The 25221-nt window shown below is 53.7% G+C and overlaps 1 protein-coding gene across 6 annotated transcripts; it reads right to left on the reverse strand.

Moving 5' to 3' along the window:
* Nucleotides 1-1271: 1271 nt before the first annotated feature.
* Nucleotides 1272-15855, reverse strand: SALL2 (spalt like transcription factor 2). 6 transcript variants are annotated; one of them, XM_077845542.1, is made up of 4 exons: nucleotides 15696-15855; nucleotides 3590-5877; nucleotides 3083-3140; nucleotides 2373-2609 (listed from the first exon to the last, which is right to left on the reverse strand). In XM_077845542.1, the coding sequence occupies exons 1-4, from the start codon at nucleotides 15766-15768 to the stop codon at nucleotides 2518-2520; spliced, it is 2511 nt and encodes an 836-aa protein (XP_077701668.1). In that variant the 5' UTR covers nucleotides 15769-15855; the 3' UTR covers nucleotides 2373-2517. The 6 variants fall into 6 exon arrangements, with proteins under 6 accessions (XP_077701669.1, XP_077701670.1, XP_077701668.1 ...); XM_077845543.1 differs by having other exon boundaries at nucleotides 1272-2442; nucleotides 3084-5877; nucleotides 15696-15854; XM_077845544.1 differs by lacking the exon at nucleotides 15696-15855 and adding an exon at nucleotides 6246-6433 and having other exon boundaries at nucleotides 1272-2442; nucleotides 3084-5877.
* Between the last annotated feature and the right edge of the window lie 9366 nt (nucleotides 15856-25221).

Consider the following 25221-nt stretch of genomic DNA (forward strand, 5'->3'; position numbering starts at 1 on the left):
GCCCAAATAGTATCCACAAGTTGAAGCCTTAAGACAACTGTTACTAATGGGAACTGGCATGTAAAGAGAGAGCAAGTCTAGTTTAATTAGTTAAATGGCATTACCCATGTCCAATGGGGGTAGGGGAGGTAAATGGAATAGGATTGGTGACCTACCTCCTTCCACAGGCTGAAAGGAGAAAAAGATTTACAAAGCTTTACTAGGAATTAAAGAGGCAGAAGCTGTTTCTTCCCCAGTTGACTTCACAAGATTCCCATGTATTCCTGTTCACCAGGACCTTTTAATTAGCAATAATTGCACCTCATTGGCTAGGATACTGCCCCTGTGCAAAGCTCACCAGAGCCTTTTTATAAAGGGGACCTGTCACTACTCTGGTGGGGGCAGCTAGAATCAAACGTTGGTTATTTACCTTGAATGGAGCCAAGTATGGGCTTCCTCACCTCCTCCTGTCTTCCAGCCAGCCTCACATCAGGAGTCTCACAGGATGTAGCAGGAAGCAAGCACCACCCCTGATCACTGGTGGTAATACTAAACTGGGATTCTTAATCCAAGTCTGCCAGTAATTGGCTGAGTGGCTTGGGCAAATCATTTTACCAGCCCCATCCTTTCAGCACTAAGATTCGGTGATACAATGATCTTACAAATGCAGATCAATCAATCAATCAGGGGAATGTTCTCTAAAAAACCAAGATCTTAGAGTCAAATCTAAACCTCACTGTGTTGTGGAGACAAGGTAAAAAAAAATGTATATGTTTCGTTTGACACCCCACGTACTTCCACTGTTAAGACTTTTCCTTTAAATGATCCCATTGGTAGAAATTATTAGTGTTGAGTTACTTTTTTTTTCCCTGTTTATAACCTCAGATCTCAAGGATCATAGAGATTTATTCATCTTGGTTCTGCAGGTTAACTGATGTCAGGTAGGCTAGCCTGGGATTCAGGAAATAGGGAAACAGGTTCCAACCTCCAAACAAAGCAAAAAGCAACCCACAAAAGCCTGGTGGTGGAAAGTTCTAGGGATAGAAAAAAATCCAGACAACGACTGCACACAACGGACAAATCCTTTACTTTTTGAGAACATAAACTCCATTTTCAAGGAGAACTCACATTCACTGGAGTTTGTTTTAGGACAAGGTTGAATAAATATTTCAACACCATATGTTCAGCTTTGGCAGGAGATGTAGGTGGGAAGGGAATCTCAATGTTAGGGGAGGCCCATATCACACCCCAGCTGGCTAGTTAGTCATGAAATAAGGAAAAACACACAAATATTTGGTTAAAACACTTTTAATGAACATGGAAAGACACTACTATCTCCCTTGTCTGCTCTTCACATTTTACTATGTTAGGAAGCTCTGGAGCCTATACCTTTGGAGGAGAAACCATCATTCAAGTCAGTCAGTAGCAGAATTCTCGCTCTCTCCCCCTCAGAACTCCTGTTCCAAATGATCCTATGTTAAGAGTAAATACTACATCTCATTACAAGACGGAGAGGCAGGGAGAACACCACCTAGAGCTCATCTCCCAAAGTCTGGGACTCTAAGAACCAGACAGTGGCAAAGACGTAAACCCCGGTCCATAGACAGGCAAAATGGGGAGGAAATAGGCCTTGAGAAAGGAAGACGAGGAAAATCCAAGGGGCCAGGGAATTAAAGGAGGGAGTTATCTAAAACTAGAAGCACACTAGTGCTAGGAAATTCCCTATGACCTGTGGCGCACTGTTGCACACTAAGTCACTAATAGTCCAAAAGAACATTCATGAGACTCGTCCAGTCAAGAATTCGAGATCCCCTCCCTCACATCATGCCCCTTTCTTAGTCTCATAGGTTCCCAGCAAGCCCTCTGCTTTAGCAACACTCTTCAGCTCTCCATGACTACTCCTTCAACGACCCTCACCAATAATGCTTCTTAAAGGTATGAACTTCACATTTCCCTAAATACCCCGGGGGAGATCTGTTGGCAAGACACCTGCTTGTTTCCTAACTTTGAGAGGCCATGATGAAGGGATAGGAGAAGCTGGAGGTGTCTTGGCGTATTAACCAGCCAACACCTTGGCCTGAACGAGAGTTTACTGGGAAGACTCTCCCATATGCCCCTCACTTCTCCCTCTCCCTTAGGGCCGAAACACCAGATGCAGATACTGTCGCGTCTTCATTGCTGGCACCTTTTGGAGCAGGGAAAAGGAGGAAGTGTACAGTCTGCTACTTCTCTTCTATGATGGGCTTCCCAGGCACTGCCTTGGATGCAGGAGACCGAAATAGGAAGAAGGGGGCTCTCTTCTCCTTGGCCTCTCTGGATGCCATTGCTGGAGGCACGTTCCCAGCCACAGTTCCCGGGCCAAAGAGCACGGGTGGTGCCAGGCCTAAAGTGGTAGTGGAGGTGGAGCTGGAACTCCGGGGCTTGGTGGGCAGGTCACTTGACAGGAAAGCTGTGTACTGGTTCCAGAAAGACAGGGGACCTACCCTCACCAGTTGGGCAGGAACGTCCTGGGACAGGAAGTCCTGCAGGTTGACCTGGTCACCAGAGAGGAGTGGCACTGGGCCCTCCAGAGACAGCTGCCGGCCCCTTCGGGCTGGGCTGCAATTCCAAATGTGGGTGCTCAGGTGCACCTGCCAAAGGGAAAGGGAGAGGAAGAAAGGAGAGGGGAGGAGGGTCACCCCAGGGAAGGTGGAGGGGGGTTCCCCTTGGTAAGCTGAAAGCTGTAGAGAGTCTATTTTCCTCAGGTACAACGAGTGAAGAGGGAAGAAAAGTTCACAAGGCGGCCATCCCCCGAGAGCACAACTATTTCCAAGCTCGGGGACTAGAAAAGAGTCACTAGGGATGTATCACGGAAGGACTCAGAGAAAAAGACAAACGGGGGGGGGGGGGGGGCGCATCCGTCTCGGAGGTCCTCCTACAGAGCTCTCGGCTTCTGCTCCCTGCATCCAGGGGCAGCAGGTGCGGAAAAGCAGGCTCACGGGATCGTGGGGTCATCTTTTCGGGGAAAGGGGGAGAGCCCCGGGGAAGTGATGGAAGGTGAGCAGCCTGGGACCAGGGAAAGAGCAGCAATATTCTGAGGGCCGTGGGGGGCAAAGGGTTGTACCTGGTGGTGAGCCAGCAGCATGTGCTTCTTGAGGATGGCCCGCTCGAGAAAGCTCTGCCTGCAGAAAACACAAGTGAAGAGCGGCCCTTCCCCGGGGTGGGCCTTCTGCGGCTCCTCCAGGGAGGTCTGCGCGCACAGCTCGCATGCCTTCCGGCCACTGCCATCGCCCGCCTCCTTCCTCCGCGCCTCCGGGGCGCCCAGCTCCTCCCCAGGGTCGCCGCCGCCGCCTTCCCCCTCCCGGGGCCCCTCCCGGGCCGCCGCTGCCTCCGCCTCCGCCTCGCCCCGCTCCTGCTCCTGCGCGCCCAGGGCCGCGGCCGCGCCTCCCTGCTCCGGGGGCTGCGTCTCCTCGGGGCGCTCGGGCGGCGGCGGGGCGGCCAGGCAAGGCTGCTGCGCCCCCTGCTCGTCGCCCTCCGGCCGCGGCCCGGCCTGCCCGGCCTGCCCCGCCACCGCCGCCGCGGCCCCCACGTCCTCCTCGGCCCCGGAGGCCTCCTCCGAGTCCCCGCGCACCGAGATGGCCTTCTCGCCGCCGCTCTCCGAGCCTCTCCCCGCCAGGGAGTCTTCGTCAGTCCCGTCCTCGTCGTCGTCCTCGTCGTCGTCCTCGTCCTCCGACAGCTCCTCCTCGGGGGACGGCTGCTGGGACGGCGGCTGCGGGCCGGGCCCGGGAACGGCGGGGAGCTCGGCGCCCTGGTCCGGGGCGGCGGCCCCATTGGGGATCTGGCCCCCCAGGTGCATGCGGACGTGCTGCTGCAGGCTCACGGCGTTGGTGAACTTCTTCTGGCAGATGGGGCAGGAGTTCTGGGCGCGGGCGGCCGGGCTGGCCTTGTGGCCCACGAAGTGCGCGCGCAGGTTGCCCCGCGTGGAGAAGGCCCGGCCGCACACCTTGCACTTGAAGGGCCGCTCGCCCCCGTGCTGCCCGTAGTGCAGGCGCAGTGCGCGCGGGCAGCTCAGCACCCGCAGGCAGATGACGCACTGGTTGGGGCCCGAGGTGGCGGCCGAGGCCGTGGGCCCCGAGGCGGGGGGCGCCCCAGAGGTCGCGGACGACGGGGCGCCGGCCCCCTGCCGGTCGATCTTCTCCACCAGCTGCTGCAGCTTGGACGTCTCAGACGGCGAGGCCCCCAGAGGCTCCAGCACGTAGGGGAAGGGAAAGCCGCCTGCGGACTTGAAGTGGCTGGTCAGCAGCGCCCAGCTGGGCAGCGAGGTCACCAGCTTGCTCAGCTGCAGGCGGGCCGCCGGGCCCCCCTCCGCCACCCCGGCCGTGCCTGAGCCCTCGGCGCCGGGGGGCGTGTTTTCGTCGGCCTTGCTCTTCGGCTCGACGGCCTTCATGAGCACGAACTTGTTGAAGGCAGGGAGCGCGGGGGTGGCGGCTGCGCCCGCCCCGGTGGACAGCAGCGTGAGGCTCTCGGTGGCGCTGAGCGCCGCGCTGGAGGCCGCCAGGGGCTTGCGCTCCCCGCCGCCGGCCGCCGCGGCCACCTCCTCCTCGGCCTTCTCCGGCGGCACCGACATACCGTAGGGCAGGCCGCTGCTGGTCAGGACGTAGTCCAGGTGCTCGGGCACCGGATGCGGATTCATCTGCACGTGCGGGTACTTCTCGCGATGTCGGTGGAAGTGCACCTTGAGGTTGCCGCGCGTGGTAAAGCGGTTGCCACAGACATTACACTTATAGGGCCGCTCACCTGTGTGGGAACGCAGATGGATCTGCAGTGCACTGTCACTACCGAACACTTTAGCACAGAAGCGGCATTTGTGCCGGCCGCCGGGCTTCTCCAGGGGGCCCATCACTTCCCCGTAGCCCAGCTCACCGCTTCCGTTCTTTGGCTTCAGCAGCCCCGGGGAGGCGGCGGCCTCGAGGCCCCGAGCCGCGCCCAGGCACTGCGCCGCCAGCAGCCCCGTGGCGCCCGGGAACGCCAGGTGCGGCGAGGCCATCAGCGGCTCCGCGCTGCCGGACAGGGCTGCGGAGGCGGCGGCGGCCGGCTTGTGGCTCCGCCCGGCGCCCCCGGTGGGGAAAGCGGGCTGCGCCCCCAGCGGGTGGTACAGATGGAAGAACGCCTGCTTGGGCGCTTCGGCCCCTGAGGACGACGACGACGACGAGGAGGAGGACGGCGCCAGCGTCTTGCCGCTTTGCACAGGCTTGATGGGGCTGAAGAGGGGCAGCAGGGGCTTCGCGGAGGCGGCGGGCCCCGTCCCGGGCAGCTCGGAGGGGCTGGCGGGCGTGCCCGCGGCCTGGCCCAGGGAGCCGAGTAGCAGCACCTGGCGGCAGATCTGCTCCGTCATCTGCATCTGGTGGATCTGGCGCTGCTGCAGCACCCGCAGCTCCTCCAGGATCAGCGGGATGTTCAGGTGGCCGCTGCCCACCCCCGGGGGCGGCGGCGGCGGCGGGGGCGGCGGGGGCGGCGCGGGGGCGGATTCGGGAGGCAGCGGGGTCGCTCCCAGCTTGGGACTGGCCAAGATCAGGCCCCCGCCGCCCCCCGCGCCCGTGCCGGTGGCGGCGACCAGGAAGTGGCCCGCGGGCTCCTCCACTCTCCGCTCCGGGCCCCAGCTGGGGTCCGCGGGCGCGGCGCCCCCGGGGGCCGGCGGGGTGCTGTGCTCGGCCTCCATGACCTGGGGGCTCCTCCGACCCTCCGCCCGGGGCTCGGAAGACGTCGCGGAGCTGCTGGGGTTCTCCTGGCCCCCGATTATCACCATGACAGGGGGCTCGGTAGAACACGCATTCTGGTGCGCGAGGAATTCGGCTGGGTCGGTGAACTGCGCGCAGCACTTGGCGCAGACCTGGGGGTGGTCGTCCTCGCTGGCGTCGCCTGGGGGGGAGACAAGAGAGCGTGGGTGGCGCGGGCGCGGCGGGCGTGCGGGGGTTCCGACTGGCCCCGGGCCCGGGGGGGGGCTCGCCATCAGGCCGCACGGGACGCCGGCTCGCGCTCCACCGGGTGCACGCGGAACAGCCCGGCGTGGGGCGGGTGGGGGAGGGGCGGGCGCGCTGCGGCTCCTGCCTGGCTCCTGCCTGGCTCCTGCCGCCCCGGCCGCCCCCGCCCCCGCCCCCAACCCGGGCACCGCGGGCGCGCGGACGGGGGTCTGGACACAGAATCCAGCATTCCCCCTCCCCGCCGCGAAAGCCCCCCCCCCGCGCGCCCTCCGCCCCCCCCCCCCCCCGGGCAGGGCCCTACCGCACCTCCGGGCTCCGCCGGCTCCCCGCAGGGCCCCCCGAGGCGAGAGCTCCTCCCGGTTTCGTGCGCCATGGCTGCGGGGGGGGGGTGGGGGCCGGGTGGAGGGGGAGACAATGGGTATCGGGGTTGCGGGAGGCGGCACTGGCCGCCGGGGCTGCGGCAGCCTCCGCACCCGGGGCCCAGACTGCGGAGACGGAGAGCGGCGGCAGCGGCGGCGGCGGCGGGGCGGGGAGCGCGGAGGAGGGGAGGGGAGCGCAGGGGAGGGAGGGGGAGGGGAGCGCCGAGGGGCGGAGCCGGAGCGAGGGCGCCGCGGAGGGGAGAGGGGGGCGGAGCTGCCGGGGCAGCGCGAGCGCGAGCGCGGGGAGGGCGCGGGGCCGCGGCCGCGAGCCTGCGGCTTCCCGGGGGCTCCGTGACAGGTGCCTGCGGGGCGTGGTGGGGGTCCGCCCCCCCGCGGGCCCCTCCCCCAGAGGCCTCTGCCCAGACCTGCCCCCGCCCCCTCCGGCTCAGGGGGGGCACAGGGGGGGCACACGGCGCTGCTCGGTGAAGCAGAGCGCCGGGCTTCTTAGTTCCCTCCGGATAAAGGATCCGCTGAGCCTGGGAAACGTGGACCCAGAGAGGGGGGTCTGAGGGCCCTCGCGGGCCGGGCAGCGCGGCCCCTCCATCGCTTAGCGCAGCGCGCACCCCCAAGCACCCCGACTTCTGTCCAGGCCTCGCCACCTTCATCCCCACCCTCCCCCGCATCCCTCTCCACGAAGGACGCTTCCCAGAGTGGGGAGCTGCAAGGAGGAATTTCCGAGGAGGTCCTTCCAGGGCCCCTCTCTGCGGAACGCGGAGCCCCCCTATCCCCGCCCCTGCTGCCCCAGAAGAGCCGGACGCAAGTTACCCCCCGGCACCCCCCCCTCGCCCACACCTGATTTATGGGCTGAGTGCCCACTCGGGGAGCCGGCTCCTCCCTTCCCTGCCCGCCCGCCCGCCTCCTCCACCGCCCCTCCGCGGCCACCCGCCGCACGCTGTCCCTACCGCGGGCTCTAGCGGTTGGGAAGACGCCGGCCTGCAGGGGCCTACGGAGGCCCACCTAGCTCTAACCTGGGGGGAGGGGAATTCCTGAAACAATGGGGAAAATGCAGGGGGAGCTACCGGCTGGCCTCGGGTCTGCTTGGAAGGCTTGGAAAGGCCTGAGCCGCGGCTCCCCTGCAGAGAGGGCAGTAGGAGTGAGGGGTCTCCTAGACCAGAGACTCTGCATTCCCTTTCTACCTTGAAATGTGTCTTCATAGGGTTTTCCATTTCCTGCAGGAGTTTATCTCACTTGCAGGAAGCGATCCCAAGTCACTTAGTTTTGTGGACTGCCTGAGCCTCAGCAAACCTACCTTGTGCTAACCCTATCCTGGCCTGGCTGGTAAACGGAGGTCCAGGGGTCAGTGATGCAACCATTTCCGTTTTTGCAAAGTGGCAGTGTTGCAGCTGCGTTATCTTTCTCAGACGAATATTGTGGTGACAAAAACTTGAAAAAGTCTTGACAAGTCACGTGAATATGAACATATTATGGGTGAGAGAATTTACACTGTCAATGGCAAAACGGCCCAAGTAACCTGAAATACAAGTATACTAAAATCAGACCAGTTTTTCATGCTGCTTGTTGGCCTTACTAATTTCTGAGGGTATCATTGCCATTTGCCAACAGTAAGGAGCCTTTTTTTGGATGGAGATGCAACAACCTAATGTTGGCAGCACCCACTTCATGGTTCCATGCGAATTTCTCCATCTTTAAAGAAATGAAAACCTTTTATGGAATTAGGGTTGGAAACCTCAGATAATCGCAAGGATCTTCACGGTATGAATGATGGCTCTCAAACAGGTGAGCTCTGTGCTCTCAGGTCTGACCCTTACAGGGACGGAGAGGGGAGTGCATTTCGTTTATGGAGAGTCACGGGTTACTGCAGTGCTGTTTATTTTCACACATGTGGAAATTGAAGCTTGGAGAGGTGAAGTGACTTTTCCAAATTCACACCGTATCTCAGTGAAGCGCACATTCGGAATTTTGACTCCTGTCCAGGGCTTTCTCAAGCACATCAACACTGTAGGGCTTCTCTATGGCTGGAGAAAGGGCCCTGTGTAGCTCCTACCTGCCATTTGCTCTCTGGCTTCAGTAAGGGAGAGGGAATCAGATGGAGGCTCTCTACCCAGCATTTGTTAATTAGCATTGAACATTTGATATCAAGTTGCTGTTTTGTCAAGTCTTCCGACAAGAAAAGAAATCCTTTTCTTTTCATCTTCTCCTGGGAAACACTGTCCCCTTTCTTGCTCTCTAATGAAACTTGCTTTCTGCTGTGTAATTCGATCTGTGCTCTTCTTTAAGGTAAATTTAGTTCCTGCTGAAAGGTGCCGGATCAACAGCCACCTGTAAGAGGAACCCTCTCTTTCTCAGCACTTTGCACTCACTGCCCATCCTGAAAAGGGGGGCAGGATTCTTAGGCAGACACAAGTGAAGTCATAAACACAGGAATAAACTAAGCTGGGAATGGTGTCCCTAGATAGCAGATAAAGCGAGGTAAGCTCTCCCGAGTCACACACAAAGTCTGGGATGGATGTGGGGACTAGGACCTTCACATGCTTGTGTGGGTTTATAAAGAGCCCGGCGCCTGGGTGGCTCAGTAGGCTAGGCGTCTGCCTTTGGCTCAGGTCATGATCCTAAGAGCCTGGGATCCAGTCCCGCATCGGGCTCCCTGCTCGGTGGGCAGCCTGCTTCTGCCTCTGCCTCTAAGGAAAAAATAAATAAAATCTTTAAAAAAATATTTATAAAGAGCTGACATGACAAGGGAAAAGGAAACCAGGTAGCTCTCTAAACTGCTGCTCTAGGCTTGGGAGAGAATCACTAGGGAGAACAAAGGGAAAAATAGCTGAAGAGCGCACAGCGGGTAGGGTAGAGTTGAACAAGCGCTTCTCAAACCCGGCTACCCATTAAATTTACTGGCAGAGCTTTTAAAAGTCCCCGACCATGCCCCAGATCAATGATGTTAGAATCCCTGAGGGGGGCATCCAGGTATCATGCTTATAAAATTCCTTAGGTGATCCCAATATCCGGCCCAGGATGAGACCCACAGTACCTTTCAGCCACCTGCTCTTCCCAGCAAACCTTCCACCCTGCTACTTGCAAATCCTACCTGCCCTCAACCTGGCCAAAACTAGGACGGTGGCAAAACCAGCTGCTCAATGCCAGATCTTCCTGTCAGCTCCCTCTCTCCTCTGCCCACGGCCATAGGTCAGCTCTCTCATATCCAGCTTCCATGTATGGAATTTTCTTTTTTTTTTTTAAGATTTTTTTTTTAATGATAGTCACAGAGAGAGAGAGAGAGAGAGGCAGAGACATAGGCAGAGGGAGAAGCAGGCTCCATGCACCAGGAGCCTGATGTGGGATTCGATCCCAGGTCTCCAGGATCGCGCCCTGGGCCAAAGGCAGGCGCCAAACTGCTGCGCCACCCAGGGATCACTTTAAGATTTTATTTAGTTATTTGAGAGAGGAAGTGAGCGAGAAAGAGCACTCACAAGTAGGGGGCAGAGGGAGAAGGAGAAGCAGACTCCCCTGCTGAGCTCGAGCCGAATGCAGGGCTTGATCCCGGGTCTCTAGGATCATGATCCAGCAGAAGGCAAACGCTTAACTGACTGAGCCACCCAGGTACCCCAGAAATATCTCTTAGGAGATAGAAGTTTATTGAATACATTGCAAGGGAGCAGAAGGCAGGACAGGAAAAGAGAGATGGTTGGCCAGACTATGATATGACTTAGACCTGACTGTTAATTTAAGCGACTATATTGCCTTCCCCAGGGTACGTGCATTTTTAAAAAAAAGATTTTATTTAATTGTTCATGAGAGACATACAGAGAGAGGCGGAGACACAGGCAGAGGGAGAAGCAGGCTCCTCAGAGGACTCGATCCAGGGACCCTGGGGTCACGCCCTGAGCCAAAGGCAGATGCTCAACCGCTGAGCCACCCAGGTGCCCCATGGATATGTACATACATCTTGAGCCATATTTCTAATTTTAAGATAAAGGCTTTGTTCTACTCAGAGTTTGAGCATTGTCCAGCCATTAAAGAAACAAAGCACACTAAGTAAGCACCTGCCTAAACTTACTGTTAGAGTTGGCCCAACACTAATGGTTGCCATAATTATCGATTCCGTAATCTCTGCTACTGTTGCTACAGACTAGTTCTAGGGGAGAATGTCTCTTTTCTTCGTTGCTCCTCCTAAAGACATACAGACTCCTTTGCCACCCACACCTAGTGACACACCCATGGCCTATGCAACATCGCAGGCAAACAGGCAGGTGCATGTGTACAGGGGGTGCTAAGAGAGAAAAATACATTTGTTTCCAGAACAGGAATATCTTCGATCAAACACCAAAAGGGTTTTTTAAGAGACATTTTTCTGACATCAAAGGTGGTCGAGCGTCTGCCTTTGGCCCAGGGCATGACCCCGGGGTCCTGGAATGGAGTCCCACATGGGGCTCCCTGCAGGAAGCCTGCTTCTCCCTCTGCCTGGGTCTCTGCCTCTTTCTCTGTGTGTCTCATGAATAAATAAATTTTAAAAACTTTAAAAAAATAAAAAATAAAATAGGGGCATAGCTTCAAAAGAGAATGAAATTATGAAATTATTTTTTCTTTTTTTTTTTTTTTTTTTTTTTTTTAGAGAGAGAGAGAGAGAGAGGGGCAGACGGAGAAACAGGCTCCATGCAGGGAGCCCAACATGGGACTCGATCCCGGTTCTCCAGGATCACACCCTGGCCTGAAGGCAGCGCTAAACCGCTGAGCCACCCGGGCTGCCCCAAGAATGAAATTCTTATATATGTTACCACACGGAGGAGCCTTGAAAACATGCTAAGTGAAACAAGCCAGACACAAAAGGGCAAATCATGTATGATTCCTTTATATGAGGTCCCTAGAGTTGGGGAATTCATAGTGACAGAAGACAGAATGGTGACTGCTGGGGGCTGCAGAGACAAGGGTACGCGGTGTTGCTGTGTAATGGGCATGGGTTTCAGTTTCACAGGATGAGAGAATTCTGGAGATGGATGGTGGTAATGGTTGCATAACACTGAATATACTTCATGTCACTGAGTTATATGCTTAAAGATGCTTAAAATGGTAAATTTCGTTATGTACATTTTACCACACACTCAAAAAAAATTTTGATGGAGGTAATAATAGCAGAGTTGGGAGGAATAAATAAGAGGAAACATATACAGGCCTAGCATAGTAAATGCTTCCCCCAAATTAGCGAGGAGGGCTATTATTTAAAAGCCAAAAGCTGGGGCACCTGGGTGGCTCAGTCGGTTGAGTGTCTGACTTTGGCTCAGGTCATGATCTCAGGCTCCTGGGATGGAGCCCCACATGGGCTCCCCGCTCGGCAAGGAGCCTGCTTCTCTTTCTCCCTCTGCCTCTCCCCTGACTCATGCGTATTCAAGCTCGCTCTCTCTGTGTCTCTCAAATAAATAGATAAAATCATGAAAAATAAAAAATAAAGGCCAACAATGAAGGCTTGGGAGAAGAATGGGCTCACTCAAGGTCACATAGCTTCAAGGTACAAGCTGGGTTAAAAATCAAGCTTTCTGCTTCCTGATGCAGTGCTGGATACTGCACCCCACCCGAGTTACTTTCTATCTACCCAGAGATATTTTCTTTTTCATCCAGGGGTACCTAGGGCTGCAAGGCTTGGGCTCGATACCCTGAGGGATTATGTTCTCTCCTTCTATATAAAGAGAACAGAGCCCTTAAAACTCTTTTTTGCCTTCCTTCTCCTTTTGCTGCTCTTGATGTCTGCCAACTTCCATTTCTCCCTCTAGATCTGTTTGGCTGTTGTCCTGGTTTCTCCTTCTCACTAAATATCTGGGTTTCTGATCATTTCCTTTATTTCCCAGATGTACTAGTTTACATTTTCCCTGTTCACATCCCTTATGTTCTCTAATCCAGATTTCTAGACTCTGTAGGGGAGATAGAAATTTTTTTTCTCTCTCCAGAGTTTTTAAGTAAATAGACTATCTCCTTCTCATCACTATTCTGTTAGGTTTTTGGTGTTCTGGTCAGGGAAGCTGAACAAAGACAGGGCTAGAAAACAGGTTTTTCAGACTGTTTCTTGGTGACGTCTTAGGTCACTGCAGAGATGAGGCTTTTACAATGTGCAACAAAGGCTCAGCATTTGCTTGTCACATATAGTAAACATTGCTTAAAAGAAAGCAAAGACTCCTGAAAACCTTGGTGGCACCCTGGCCTGCTAAATACACGGCTGCTGATGTTCATAAGGATGCCCATGGTTTCACAGGGACACCAGAGGATGGACATACAGTCCCCCTGCCTAATTTGGACCCATGGAGAACAAGAAAATGTCTTCTGGAAAAGTCAGGAGTCTGGAGATCACAGAAGCACCTAGGAACTCTACCAAGAGAAAAGCAAAGGGACACCTGGGTGGCTCAGGGGTTGAGTGTCTGACTTTGGCTCAGAGTGTGACCCTGGGGTCCAGGAATGGAGTCCCGCATCAGGCATGGAACCTGCTTCTCCCTCTGCCTGTGTCTCTGCCTCTCTCTGCCTCTCCTATGAATAAATAAAATTTTAAAAAAAGGAGAGAATAGGAAATCTATCTTGTGAGAGCAGGAAGGAATTTTCGATTTGATCGAATACAGCCACCTCATCTTCCAGGTGTGACCCAGTGACACTCCAGTTCATGCAAGTAACCCAGGATCATTCACTCGAAGAACTCTGATCAGAAAACCCTTCAGAGGGGCAGCCCTGGTGGCTCAGCGGTTTAGCGTCGGCCTTCAGCCCAGGGCTTAATCCTGGAGACCCAGGATCAAGTCCCGCATCCGGCTCCCTGCATGGAGTCCGCTTCTCCCTCTGCCTGTGTTTTTGCCTCTCTCTCTCTCAGTGTCTCTCATGAATACATAAATAAAATCTTAAAAAAGAAAAAAAAAGAAAAAAAGAAAACCCTCCAGCTTGAAGGGAGGCCTTAAGAGGTTACTACTGCCTTCTTGCTCCTTACATTTATTTTTCTGACTTTTATGCCTCAAAGGCAAAGTCCCAGCTGAAATTTGTGGCTGCCATTGGATTGGAGCCTGCACTGTTTCTGTGGGGATGACTTGGTAGCAGCATCCCCATGCCCTGGAGCATTCAAGGCCCCAAGAAGGAGCTATAGCTCAAGGGGCCTACGAATCCACTCAGGGCAGTTGTGACTCCCTCACAGGTTCTTCATCAACAGTGGTATGGGAGCAGGTGAGCAGACTCGGGAGGTGTGGGGAGAGGAGAGATTGTCTTTTGGGGGGCAGGGAGGCGAGGGGGGGCATTGTTCCACAATCCAGCCAGCAGGGGAGCAGGACTGCCAGGCAACTCTGAGGCTCTAAGGGAAGTCTCCTGTAGAGCCGGAGGAAGAAACATCCGGCCTGCAGCAGCATTAAGGAGGGCGAATGTGTCCCAGGAGGGAAGGATGCCACCACCACGAACCTCTAAATATGAGCACAGTGGGATCCCAGCAAGGCAGTGACTTGAGGAGAATGTGTTCTAACCAAAACACAGTATATCTGTTAAGGCTGTTCCATAGCAAATGAAGCACTGATTTTTTTTTTTTTTTTTTAACAACAGGTGGAGAGGTAAATGTAATCCATAACTTAGTTTTAGTCCCTAGAAATACATTATCTTAGAGCTTTCCACGGCACGGATCTCCTGGAGAAATACTAAAGTTCGCCAAGAGGTTCCTGAACTTTGGTCATATTTCAGCCCTTGCAGGAAGTGCCACTGTCCTCACATATAAGAATAATAGTCACGCAGTATTAGGTACTTATTTCTGCCAGGGACAACTATATCACCTATACTGAGCACTTACTTGTGCTATTTATTTTTCCAAGTTTCCAAGTGCTTTCCACGTATTAACTCATTCCGATTTTCATGATAACCCAGTGAGGTAGCTAGTGTTTTGCAGATGAGGAAACAGGTGCGGAGGCCAAGGAAACCAAGGCCGCGCAGCTAACCAAGTGCTGGAGCCGGGGTTGGAGTCCTGAAAGTCTGGCTTCAGAACCTTTGTTCTTAGTTCTGCACCGCGCCGTCCAGTAAATTGACTGCTAAATAGTCCATCCCTGAGGCAGCGCTTCCAGACTTTCACAGCATAAGGGTAGAGAGTCCGATCCTAAGAATTACCTGCACACTCGCAAAGTCACAGACACCAGACTCTGGCCCAGATCCACAATCAAGCAAGGTCGGAAACTCCCAATATAGTAGAGTGAGCACCACCAGTCCTGAGCATCAGGACACGTAGGTTTGGGTCAGACAATGCCTCTGTTCCTGAGACTTTGGGCAATGTCACTTTTCCACACCCTAGTTGCTCCACTACCTGCCTCTTACTGGACTGTTAGAAGAATACATCAAACTTTCCCCCTATAAAGAAAATCTGTTAATTTATTTGAAGTTTAATTGTCTTTTTGTAATGTCTACACCCAACGTGGGACTCGAACCCATGACCTCAAGAGCAAGAGTTGCATGCTCTTCAGACTGAGCCAGCCAGGGACTCCGGGAAATCTGTTACTTTGAATACTTTGAAAACAGATGCAAGTATGTTAACTCCTACTTTTTTTTTTTTTTTTTTTTTAGCTTGGCTTCCCTTGAAGCACAAACCTAAACCCTTCATCCAGCCCGGCTCCCGAGTCTCTACCCTAGGTGACCCGGACCCACACCCCAACCGGCGGCCTCTGACCGACATTAGCTCTGTCCCTCTGGGAGCTCCGTCCCTTCCCAGCGGAGCCCAACAATGAGAAAGTTTTTTCTCTTCTCCCTCAGGGGAACCTCCACGTTTATCCAATTCATTCTCCTGCAACCCAACTCTCCAGAAAGAAGAGGGGGGCAATCCCACCCCGGAGAGCCGGCCTCCAGGTCTGAGCAGGTTACTTAGCAACCGCACAAAGGCTGGCGAGCCCGGGGGGACCGGGGAGAGCGCTCCTGGGTGGGGAGGCGCAGCCAGTTTGAAAACTCATTTCACCCGGAGAAAAACAAGGAAAACACACAGAATCAGCCCTGAGAAAAGCCAAGCGGGGCTTCTCCCCGGCACAGGTCCGCGCCTTCCGACGCCCGGCGTCTGACACCTGCCCGCCCGCGCCCCCCGCGCCCCCCCCCCCGGCCGGACCCCCGCGTCCCCGTGCTCCCTGCGCTCCCGCCCTGACCCGCGTCCCCGCGCCCTCCGGCCGGACCCGCGGCTCCCCGCGTCCCCTGGGTCCCCCGTGCCCCCTGGGTCCTCCGTGCCGCATGGGTCTCCCGCGCCCCCCCCGGCTCCCCCTGGATCCCCCGCGCCCCCTGCGCCCTCGCCCTGACCTGCGCCCCCCGTGCCCCCGCCCTGACCCCCGCCCCCCCGCGCCCCTGGGCCCCCCGCGCCCCGCCCTGACCCGCGCGGGCTGGGCCCCGGGGCTCCCGCACCCCAGGCACCCACCGCTCTCCGGCGCGCTGGGACCTTCGCGGTCCGAGATTAACTGTTGGGGCTTCCGCTGCTTTCGGCGCGACATCCCGGGCGGCGTGGGGGGCCCCGAGTCCTGCCCGCGGCCGCCCGCCCCGCCTGTCTGGGCCGCGGCCGCCCGCGCGGTGCCGGTGCTGGTCCCGGGCCGAGCGCTCCTCCCGCCCGCGGACCGACGGCCGACGGCCCGCGCTCGCCGCACTCGCGCCCGACTCGCGCTCTCCCTTTCTCTCTCAACCTCCGCAAGTCTTTAAAGGGGAGACGCCCCCTTTTTTTTCTCCAGCTTCTTCCCTACGCTTCTGCGGCTCCCATTGTAAAAGCAAAAATCCTAATCTTTCCGCACACTCTTTTCTTTTGTACGGCGGAGGGGAGGACTTAACCCTCTCGTCGCTGCGGGCCGGGCCTCCCCGCCGGCCGGGCCTCGCCCCCCCCCGCCCCCGCCCCCGCGGGGCCGTGGGTCCCCCCCCCCCGCCGAGGGGCCGTGCGCTGGCCCGGAGCCCCCCGCCGCCCCCGGGAGGCCGAGACGCCCGCGCCGTGGGAGGTGCGCACGCGGGAGGCCGGCGGGACACCGAGACCTCGCCCACGGACGCGGCGCCCGGCGCTCGGAGGATGCCTCCGCGTCCAGGACGTGCTGCGCATCGCGACCCCGGAGCTCGCTCCTGCCGGTGGGGGATCCTCTGGACGGAGAAGCTGATGGCTCGCGGGGGCCAAGTGACCTCTGCGGGGATGCGCGGCCGGCGGCGGGGGCGGGCCCCGAAGCCCCCGCAGGCGCCCCCGCAGGTGCCCCCGCAGGTGCCCCCCCCCCGGCAGGTGCCCTCCCCTGGCAGGTGCCCTCCCAGCAGATCCCCCCCTCCCGCAGGTGCCCTCCCCTGGCAGGTGCCCTCCCCCGGCAGGTGCCCCCCCAGCAGGCTGCTAACTTCGCCCCCTGGGCCCTCGCGCGGGGTCACCTGGCTGCTGGCGCGAAGCCAAAGTGACTGCGCCTAAGGAGCCTCCGTGAACACAGCCGGAGCCGGGGGCTGCCCGCTCCCCACGCCCGCGCGGCTCCCTGGGCAGAGGGGGGCGGCCCGGGGCAGGACCGAGAGGCCTCGCGGATGCTTCCGGCTGGAGGCCTGGGAGGCCCTCCCGGCCTCAGGGCCTCAGACTCTCGCAAAGCCCCCTCGGAACTTTCTGGTGCAAGGCCGCCCCGGGGCACTGGTGGCTCTGGCAGCAAGTCCCCGCCGGGCTGAGGACACTGTGGGGGACCCGTGGGAAGAGTTCCCCTGTGCGGGTCACATGCAGCCCTCCAACAGGCCCCGGCCCCCAGATGGCCGCTGGGCCCCCAGCCCGGCCTGCAGGGTCATTCACGCACTGCTCCGACTTCTGGCCGCGTTCCCCCATGCCCGGGGGCTCCCAGCGCCCGCAGGACGGCCAGGTGTCCCGGAGCCCCCGCCTGATGGGAGCCCTGGGCCCCCGATTGAGGGGCCTCCCACCCTCCGGGCTCAGGGGAGCCACAGCCGGGACCCAGCAGCTAGGGAAGTGGGCCCCCTTCTCCCTCCCGGGGTTCTGGGCAGGGAGAGTTAAGGCAAAGCCCACTCACAGCGCTCGGTGCAAAGTGGAAGCTCCTTGGGTCCCTGCAGGACCCAGGTCCTGGCTGGTGTGACAGTACTAAGGAGAGCTGACAACCAATGGCCCCGGTGACAGACAAGGCAGGTGCCCACATCTGCAGGGCTTTGGGAAGCACTCTGACCTCCACCCTGCAGCTCACCGAATCCCCAGTATGTGCCCCGCGGGCTCCCTGGGGTCCCACCCCTGGAGCAACTGGGACATTGTCCAGCTCATCCCGTGGACTTCCCGGTGCTGGACAGGTGCAGCTCCCTGGGGCCGGCCGTTGGGGGGGAAATGGGCACCCTGGGGCCAGGGGCTCCTAATTTCTCAGTGGAGTAGACTGTCTCAGGCCACTGTTCCCATCATTTACTCCCTTTTTGAGGCAAAGAAATGAGAGAGAGAGAATACAGCTTTCCGCTTTTCTCAGGGGTCCACTTGCGAGGGCAGGCTGGGGAGTCCAAAATCCCCGTCCTTCCTGTGTCCTGTCTTGTCTTTTCCTATTTTCCCCCCTCCCTCCTTCTTGCCGGCCTTATTGTGAAAGGAAGGGCTCTTTCCCCTCCTCTCTTTTCTTCCGCCCTCCCCCATTTACCATTTTTTTTCCTTTTACCTCTCCACTGTGGCCTCTTGACCTCCCCACAGAGTTACAAAAGTAAAATCCTTGAAGAGATGCTGCTGTGGGAATGTTAATGAGCCTTCCCCACAAAGGGGCAAAGACTTTACTTCACTGAGTTGGAAAAAAGCCCCTTTGAAAAGGGGTTTCTGTGTGTGGTGAAGTGGAGAGGGGAGGGGAAAGAGAGAGAGGGAGGGAAAGAAAGAGCGAGAAAATGAAAGGAGGAGAGAGAGATGAGAGAGAGACAGAGACACGGACTTCATAGCAGATGAGAATATTAAAACAACACTTCTCATTCTTCAACTGATGGTTTAATTTTTGGAAAATGTTCCCTGGTCTTTGACCTTGTAAACTAAGCGCTTACATTCCCGAGAAATGGAAGAGGCACTCGAGGGCACTGAAGATAATAAGGGACAGGAAAAAGGGACTTCTCCTGGCACCCTACCCGGTTCCTTCCCCTGTGTGGGAGCCTGGGAGGCTCTGGGGCCCTACTCTGGGCAGGGCAAGCTGGAGGTGAAGATAGGCTCTCTCTTCTGGCTTTGTGGTTCCTTCTTATGCTATTTTCTAATTTTAGCAACATTTTCTATGTTGGCTTTTCTGTTGGCAATCAGCCCGATAACTTTCTCTCCCTTCAGGAAGAACTTCAAGTACTGTCGAGGTGTGCACATCATTGAGCCAATTTTCAAGCCAGACCACCTGAGTGTGATCTCCGTGACCTTCATCTGTGAGCACAGGTTGCCTCTGAATTGGTTAAAATGGACGTGGAGGTATTTTTAGTGTCAAAATTAAGTTCTCAAAAAGAAAAGAAGTGTTGTTGCTGCTCTTTAGAGAAAGCCATTCATTCTGTTGGACTCTCAGAGGTTTTCCTACACATTGTTTTGTGATATCAGCGCCACACTCCAGTTAAAGAAGCCCTAGTTCTAGAAGCAAATAAATCCTTCTCTTGTAAAGGGGTGGGGGTGGGGTAGGGATGGGGGGGAGAAGCAGCGGCCCCGAACTGTGAGGAACAAAGGAAAGGTGATTGGAATGAGGTCCCTGGAAGAGACCGGAGGGGCTAGTCGGGGCGGCTAATTCCTAGAGCCACACACGTCCCGGACTCACTGTCCTCCATGGCCAGTTACAGAGACTTTGCATTCTTGGTCTCTATCCCCATCTTCTCAACCCAAATCTCTGAGTTTTAAATGAATTCTTAAATGATTCTTTTGCAGAGTCAAGCTTGCGACATTTGTGCTTGACTGGTGGTTTCTAAAGCCTGGGCTCTAGATTCCTGGGGAACTGCGGTATTGTTGCAGGAAACCCACGTCCATGCGAAGGGAGCCCAGCCTGCGGCGGGATGGGTAACACGCCTCTCAGACGAATAGACTCCTGTTGGCCAAATGTTTGCTGATGTTGTCGGGATTAATACACTTTTTTTTTTAATTTTTTTTTTCATTTATTTATGATAGTCACACAGAGAGAGAGAGAGGCAGAGACACAGGCAGAGGGAGAAGCAGGCTCCATGCACCGGGAGCCTGATGTGGGATTCGATCCCAGGTCTCCAGGATCGCGCCCTGGGCCAAAGGCAGGCGCTAAACCGCTGTGCCACCCAGGGATCCCGATTAATACACTTTTAAGTAATTTGAAAGTGTTTCTAAACTTATAGTGGCTTTTGTCATAAAAATACAACTATAATCATGTGGGGGTCTAGCAAATTTTTTGGCATTTTATTCAAGGCCTCTTTTCTCAGGACAATATACTGCTCTTAGCAGTCCTCCTTTTTTCTAGTTTGTAGAAGAGCAGGTGTTGTGGAGGCAGATCCTCTACCTTCCAAAGAATTAGAATCCTATGAAGAATTTGATTTTTAATTGCAAGAGAACTAAACTCAGAATCTGGAAAGGAACTTTTTTTTTTCTTTTTTAAAAGATTTATTTAGGGACCCCTGGCTCAGCGGTTGAGCATCTGCCTTCAGCTCAGGGTGTGATCCCGGGGTCCCAGGATCGAGTTCCACATCGGGCTCCCTGCATGGAGCCTGCTTCTCCCTCTGCCTGGGTCTCTGCCTCTCTTTGTGTGTCTCTCATTAATAAATAAATAAAATCTTTAAACAAAAACAATACAAAATAAAATATTTATTTGTTTTAGAGGCAGGGAGGGGCAGAGGGAGAGGGAGAGAGAATCTTAAGCAGACTCCATGCTGAGCGTGGAGCCCAATGCAGGGCTCCATCCTACAACCCTGAGATCAGGATGTGAGCAGAAACCAAGAGTCGGCTACTTAATTGACTGCACCACCCCGGTGCCCCTATTTTTTTCTTTAAGTAGGCTCCATGCCCAGCCTGGAGCCCAATCTGGGGCTTGAACTCATTACCCAGACATCAAGACCTGAGCTGAGATCAAGAGGTGGACACTTAACCAACTGAACCACCCAGGCGCCCTGAACGGCACATAACATTTCTGTTGATAGCAAGGATCATGGTTTAGGTGCATTCTGTGTGCCACGCCTTTTGAATACATAATCTCATTTAACTCTTAAAATAACTTTAAAAAATAGAGAGAGAGTGCACATGTGCAGCCTATGGGGAGGGGAGGAGGGAGAGAGAAGCCTACTGAGCAAGGAGCCCGAGGTGAGCGGGTGGAAACTGGGGGGCGGGTGAGTGGGTGCAGTTTGAACCTATGACCCTGATATAACAACCTGAGCTGAAACCAAGAATCTGCTGCTTAACCGACTGCGCCACCTAGGCGCCCCAACCCTTGAAATAACTTGGTAAAGAAAGCATTATATAATTATCACCTTAGACATGCAGAACACAGCATTTTGCGAATGAGGAAACTGAGGCCTAGTTCCTAAATAGCTGATAAATGGCAGGTTGAACCTTTCTCCACCAATGCCTCATTGGCATCACCTATTTTTTTGGTCACAGTGACACTTGTTGCCATCCACTGATTTCTGCCTCTGTTACAGACCTCTCTTTCTGGCTACAGACCTGGGGGATGACTTAAAAGTAAACAAAATGTCAAGACCTATAAGTAAATATCTATAACAAATCATAGTTCCCATAACTATATATGTACTTGGTCCTGCTAGCTTTCGGGAAGTAACACAATAAAGAGCAAGAGATAAGTACCCTTTGCAAAAATTGACTAAGAAAGCCTCGGCCAACAATCTCTGGTCTTATTAGATGATTTCAGCCCGGCCTCTTTCAGGTGGCAGTTGCCATGGTGTCTCGGGGGCAAAGGGGGGAGTGAAGATCAAGGAGGGTCTCTGGTGTTCCTTTTCAGAGTCCATTCTGCAATGGATGGGAGGAACTTAAGCATTCATACGAGGAAGTATAGAACTTATTGTTGCTTTCCTTCATTTCTCCATGTTACTCACGTTAAATAGAGGGGAAATGGAGTTTGTGAAGAGGACAAGTAGTGGAACAGGAAAGGAAGGTTGTGGGGGAAGGGCCAAGAGCCTCACCGGTAGAGGAAGAAGGCTAGGATGGGGGTGGGGAAGACTGTGTGAATGTGTGCGTTTTCCAGGGAGAGATTATAGGAACAATTTTCTAAAGTTCTGAAGATCCTGAGGTTGGTCATTTGAAAGAAAATCAACAAAGAGTAGAGATCAAGTAGAAACAGTAGGGCGAGAGGGGAGCATGATGAGAAAGGGGGGAAAATATATATATAATCCCAGGCCATAAAAAGGAAAACAAATCAGTGATGGGAAAGAAAGAGTTAAGTTGTAGAGGCAAGTCTTCGGAGGAATAGGCACACAGGGATTGGAGTACCTCAGACAATAGAGGGACTTGACGACCTGTGGTAGAAACGTGGTCAGAGTCCACAGGAAGAACCTGGAAGAAGGGAAGCAAGTTGATTCCCAAGGACTTTGGAGCTGGAAGGGGCCAGAGGCACCATCTTCAAATCTCTCCCTTTTCAGATAAGGAAACTAAGACCAAGGGAAGGGAAGTGACTTTTCAAGAGGTTCTCCAGACCGGATCTTAGCTCAGGGAAGTGCCCTTTCCCCAGCACATGGAGCCAGAGAAGAAAAGAGACAAGAATGTGTGGGAAGCCAAGCACAAGTGAAATTTGTAAAAGATAGGTTTTAATTTCTCCATCCTCTTTAGAAATTATGTACTTTTTTTTTCTTATGGGGACTTGTGTAATTTTAGGACCTAATTCCATTTTGATAACTTCATACTTTAAGTTATTTCAGTCAGATAATAACCCCTTCCTCACTTAGGAGGCTATTCCCAGGGAAGGGATCCTTCAGTGACTAAGCACTGAGAAAATTTTTGATGATGTTTTATTGATTTATAATTGTATCTTTTAAAAAAGATTTTATTTATTTACTCATGAGAGACAGAGACAGAGGCAGAGGGAGCTGGAGAAGCAGGCTCCCTGCAGGGGGCCCACCCAGGACTGTGGGGGGGGGGGGATCACGGGGATCACGCCCTGAGCTGAAGGCAGAAGCTCAACTGCTGAGTCACCCAGGTGCCCCTGTAATTATATCTTAAATGCAAATCCTTTAAACTTGCCCTTAGTGGAGTTTATTTATTCACATTTAACAAACACTTTTTAAAGCGCCTACTACAGGGCAGCCCCAGGTGGCTCAGCGGTTTAACACCCCAGGGTGTGATCCTGGAGACCTGGGATCGAGTCCCATGAGTCCCACGTCAGGCTCCCTGCATGGAGTCTGCTTCTGCCTGTGTCTCTGTGTCTGTCATGGGTGGACAAATAAGTAAAATCTTAAAAAAATAAAGCACCTACTATGTGCTAAGTACCTAGGAAATGAAACAAACACAATCCAGTTTATTGTTATGCATCTGTTTTATAATTGTTTGGATTTAAATTGTTTGGGAATGTCTGTTATTTTTTATGTTATTTCCATTTCTAGATTATGCCACTGTTTTATTTCTCATCTATAATTGGGGCAATTGATGCCAGGATTCTTAGGGATTTTCTGACGTGTCTCCTCATCTGTTGTGGAACTACTTACTCTTATGGCCTCAGAATAAGCCAGGACAAATGGTTCACATGGAGTTGATTAGAGCAAGTTTACCACAGAAGATTGTTCAAAGTAAGGAGAGCTGCAAGGCAAATCAAAGCCAGAATCCTTGAGGAGCTACGAGTAGCTGACTATTTCACAAACAACCTGCGAGTCCAAAGGGGCTGGAATAGAAGAGCAAATGAGTTAAAGGAGAGAGGAATTAAGAGGTGGAAGGATTGGGACACCTGGCTGATTCAGTCTGTAGGGCATGTGATGCTTGATCTCGGGGCCATGAGCTCAAGTCCCATGTTGGGTGTGAAGCCTATGTTAAAAAAAATTAAAAAAAAAAAAAAAGACTTTGGAGGATTGCTGTGAATATTGACTTTACTGAATTTGGAGATTTGAGGTGAATGGCAACTGGCTTATCTTTGGTATGGAGATTAAAGATGCAGAATTAAGGGCTCTGGTATATATTGCAGAGAATTCTGTAACTTACTGTAATTGAGCATCTCTATGAGATGCAATGTTGTACTTATATTATTTAATAATCACTATTTTTTGTCAATTTTAAAGTGCATTGTAGAAGTGTCTGGGTGGCTTAGTTGGTTGAGCGTTGGACTCTTGGTTTTGGCTCAGGTCACAACCTCACGGTTGTGAGATCAAGCCTTGGAGTCAGGCTCTGTGCTTAGCAGAGAGTCTGCTTCAGATTCTCTCTCCCACTCCCTCCTACTCTCTCTCTCTCTCTCTCTCTCTCTCAATAAATAAATAAATAAATAAAACAAAATCTTAAAACAATTTTAATTATTTTTTATTTATTTATTCATGACAGAGAGAGAGAGAGAAAAAGAGAGAGGCAGAGACCCAGGCAGAGGGAGAAGCAGGCTCCATGCAGGGAACCTGAGGTGGGATTCGATCCCAGGTCTCCAGGATCACACCCTGGACTGAAGTGGCGCTAAACCGCTGAGCCACCGGGGATGCCCCTATTTTTTATTAAAAAAAATATTTTGGGGATCCCTGGGTGGCTCAGCTGTTTAGCACCTGCCCTCGGCCCAGGGCATGATCCTAGAGTCCCGGGATCGAGTCCCACATCGGGCTTCCTGCATGGAGCCTGCTTCTCCCTCTGCCTGTCTCTCTCTCTCTCTCTCTCTCTCTCTGTCTCTCATGAATAAATAAATAAAATCCTTAAAAAATTAAAAAAATATTTTATTTACTCATGAGAGATGCACAGAGAAAGAGGCAGACACATAGTTAGAGGGAGAAGCAGGGACTCGATCCCAGGACCCCTGGGATCACGACCTGAGCCAAAGGCAGATGCTCAACCACTGAGCCACCCAGGTGCCCAATAAACAAAATCTTAAAAAATGGTTAAAGTGCATTGTACATTTCTTCATTCCACTTCATCCCATGGAATCCATTTGTGTGTATGTGTATCTATATCTCTATCTCCACATTCTACTCCATGAGGTTAAGATTTTTTCTTTGCCCTATTGGGTTCAATGAATCTTTTGATTAAGAGATAAATGTTGCCTGGGTGTACGTGTGTGTTTCCAAAAAACTGGATGGAAGGAAGTCTGAAAGAAAAAAGAGTAGGCGTGATGCAGTCGGTTAAGGGTCTGACTCTTGATGCGGCTCAGGTCATGATCTCAGGGTTGTGAGATGGAGGCCCACTCTGCAGCCTCTGCAGAGTCTGCTTGATTCTCTGTCTCCCTCTCCTTCTCCTTCTGCCCCTCCTCCCTCCTCTCTCTAAAATAAATAAATAAATCTTAAAAAAAGAGGGTGAAGTGGGAAACTGGGAGAAATAGGTCTGTTACTCAAGGGGTTACTTCTTCCCTCACCTATCCCCATCTTTACACTACAAACCTCGCCATCCTTTCACACACACACACACACACACACACACACACACACACACATACTTCCAAGCTGTCCATTTTTACTCAGTCAGCTTGAAATCCCAGTATTGACTTTTCTTTCTTGAAATGCAATAAGAAACACAAGATTCCTCTCTCCACCAAGATACCTGAAAATAGACTTAGGAAATAAACACAATAAACTCACATTACACAATTAAAAATCTTGGAAAACAAACAAGAAACTGTCATTACCATTATGGTGGTATGAGATCCCTTTTAAATTTAAGATATGTTTAAAAGCCATTTAAAATACATAGTACAGGGGATCCCTGGGTGGCACAGCGGTTTAGCGCCTGCCTTTGGCCCAAGGTGTGATCCTGGAGACCCAGGATCAAATCCCACGTCGGGGTCCCGGTGCATGGGGCCTGCTTCTCCCTCTGCCTATGTCTCTGTCTCTCACTGTGTGTCTATCATAAATAAATAAAATGAAAATTAAAAAAATAAAATATATAGTACAAT

This window comes from Canis aureus, chromosome 13, assembly GCF_053574225.1.
Source record: "Canis aureus isolate CA01 chromosome 13, VMU_Caureus_v.1.0, whole genome shotgun sequence".
NCBI classification, from domain to species: domain Eukaryota; kingdom Metazoa; phylum Chordata; class Mammalia; order Carnivora; family Canidae; genus Canis; species Canis aureus.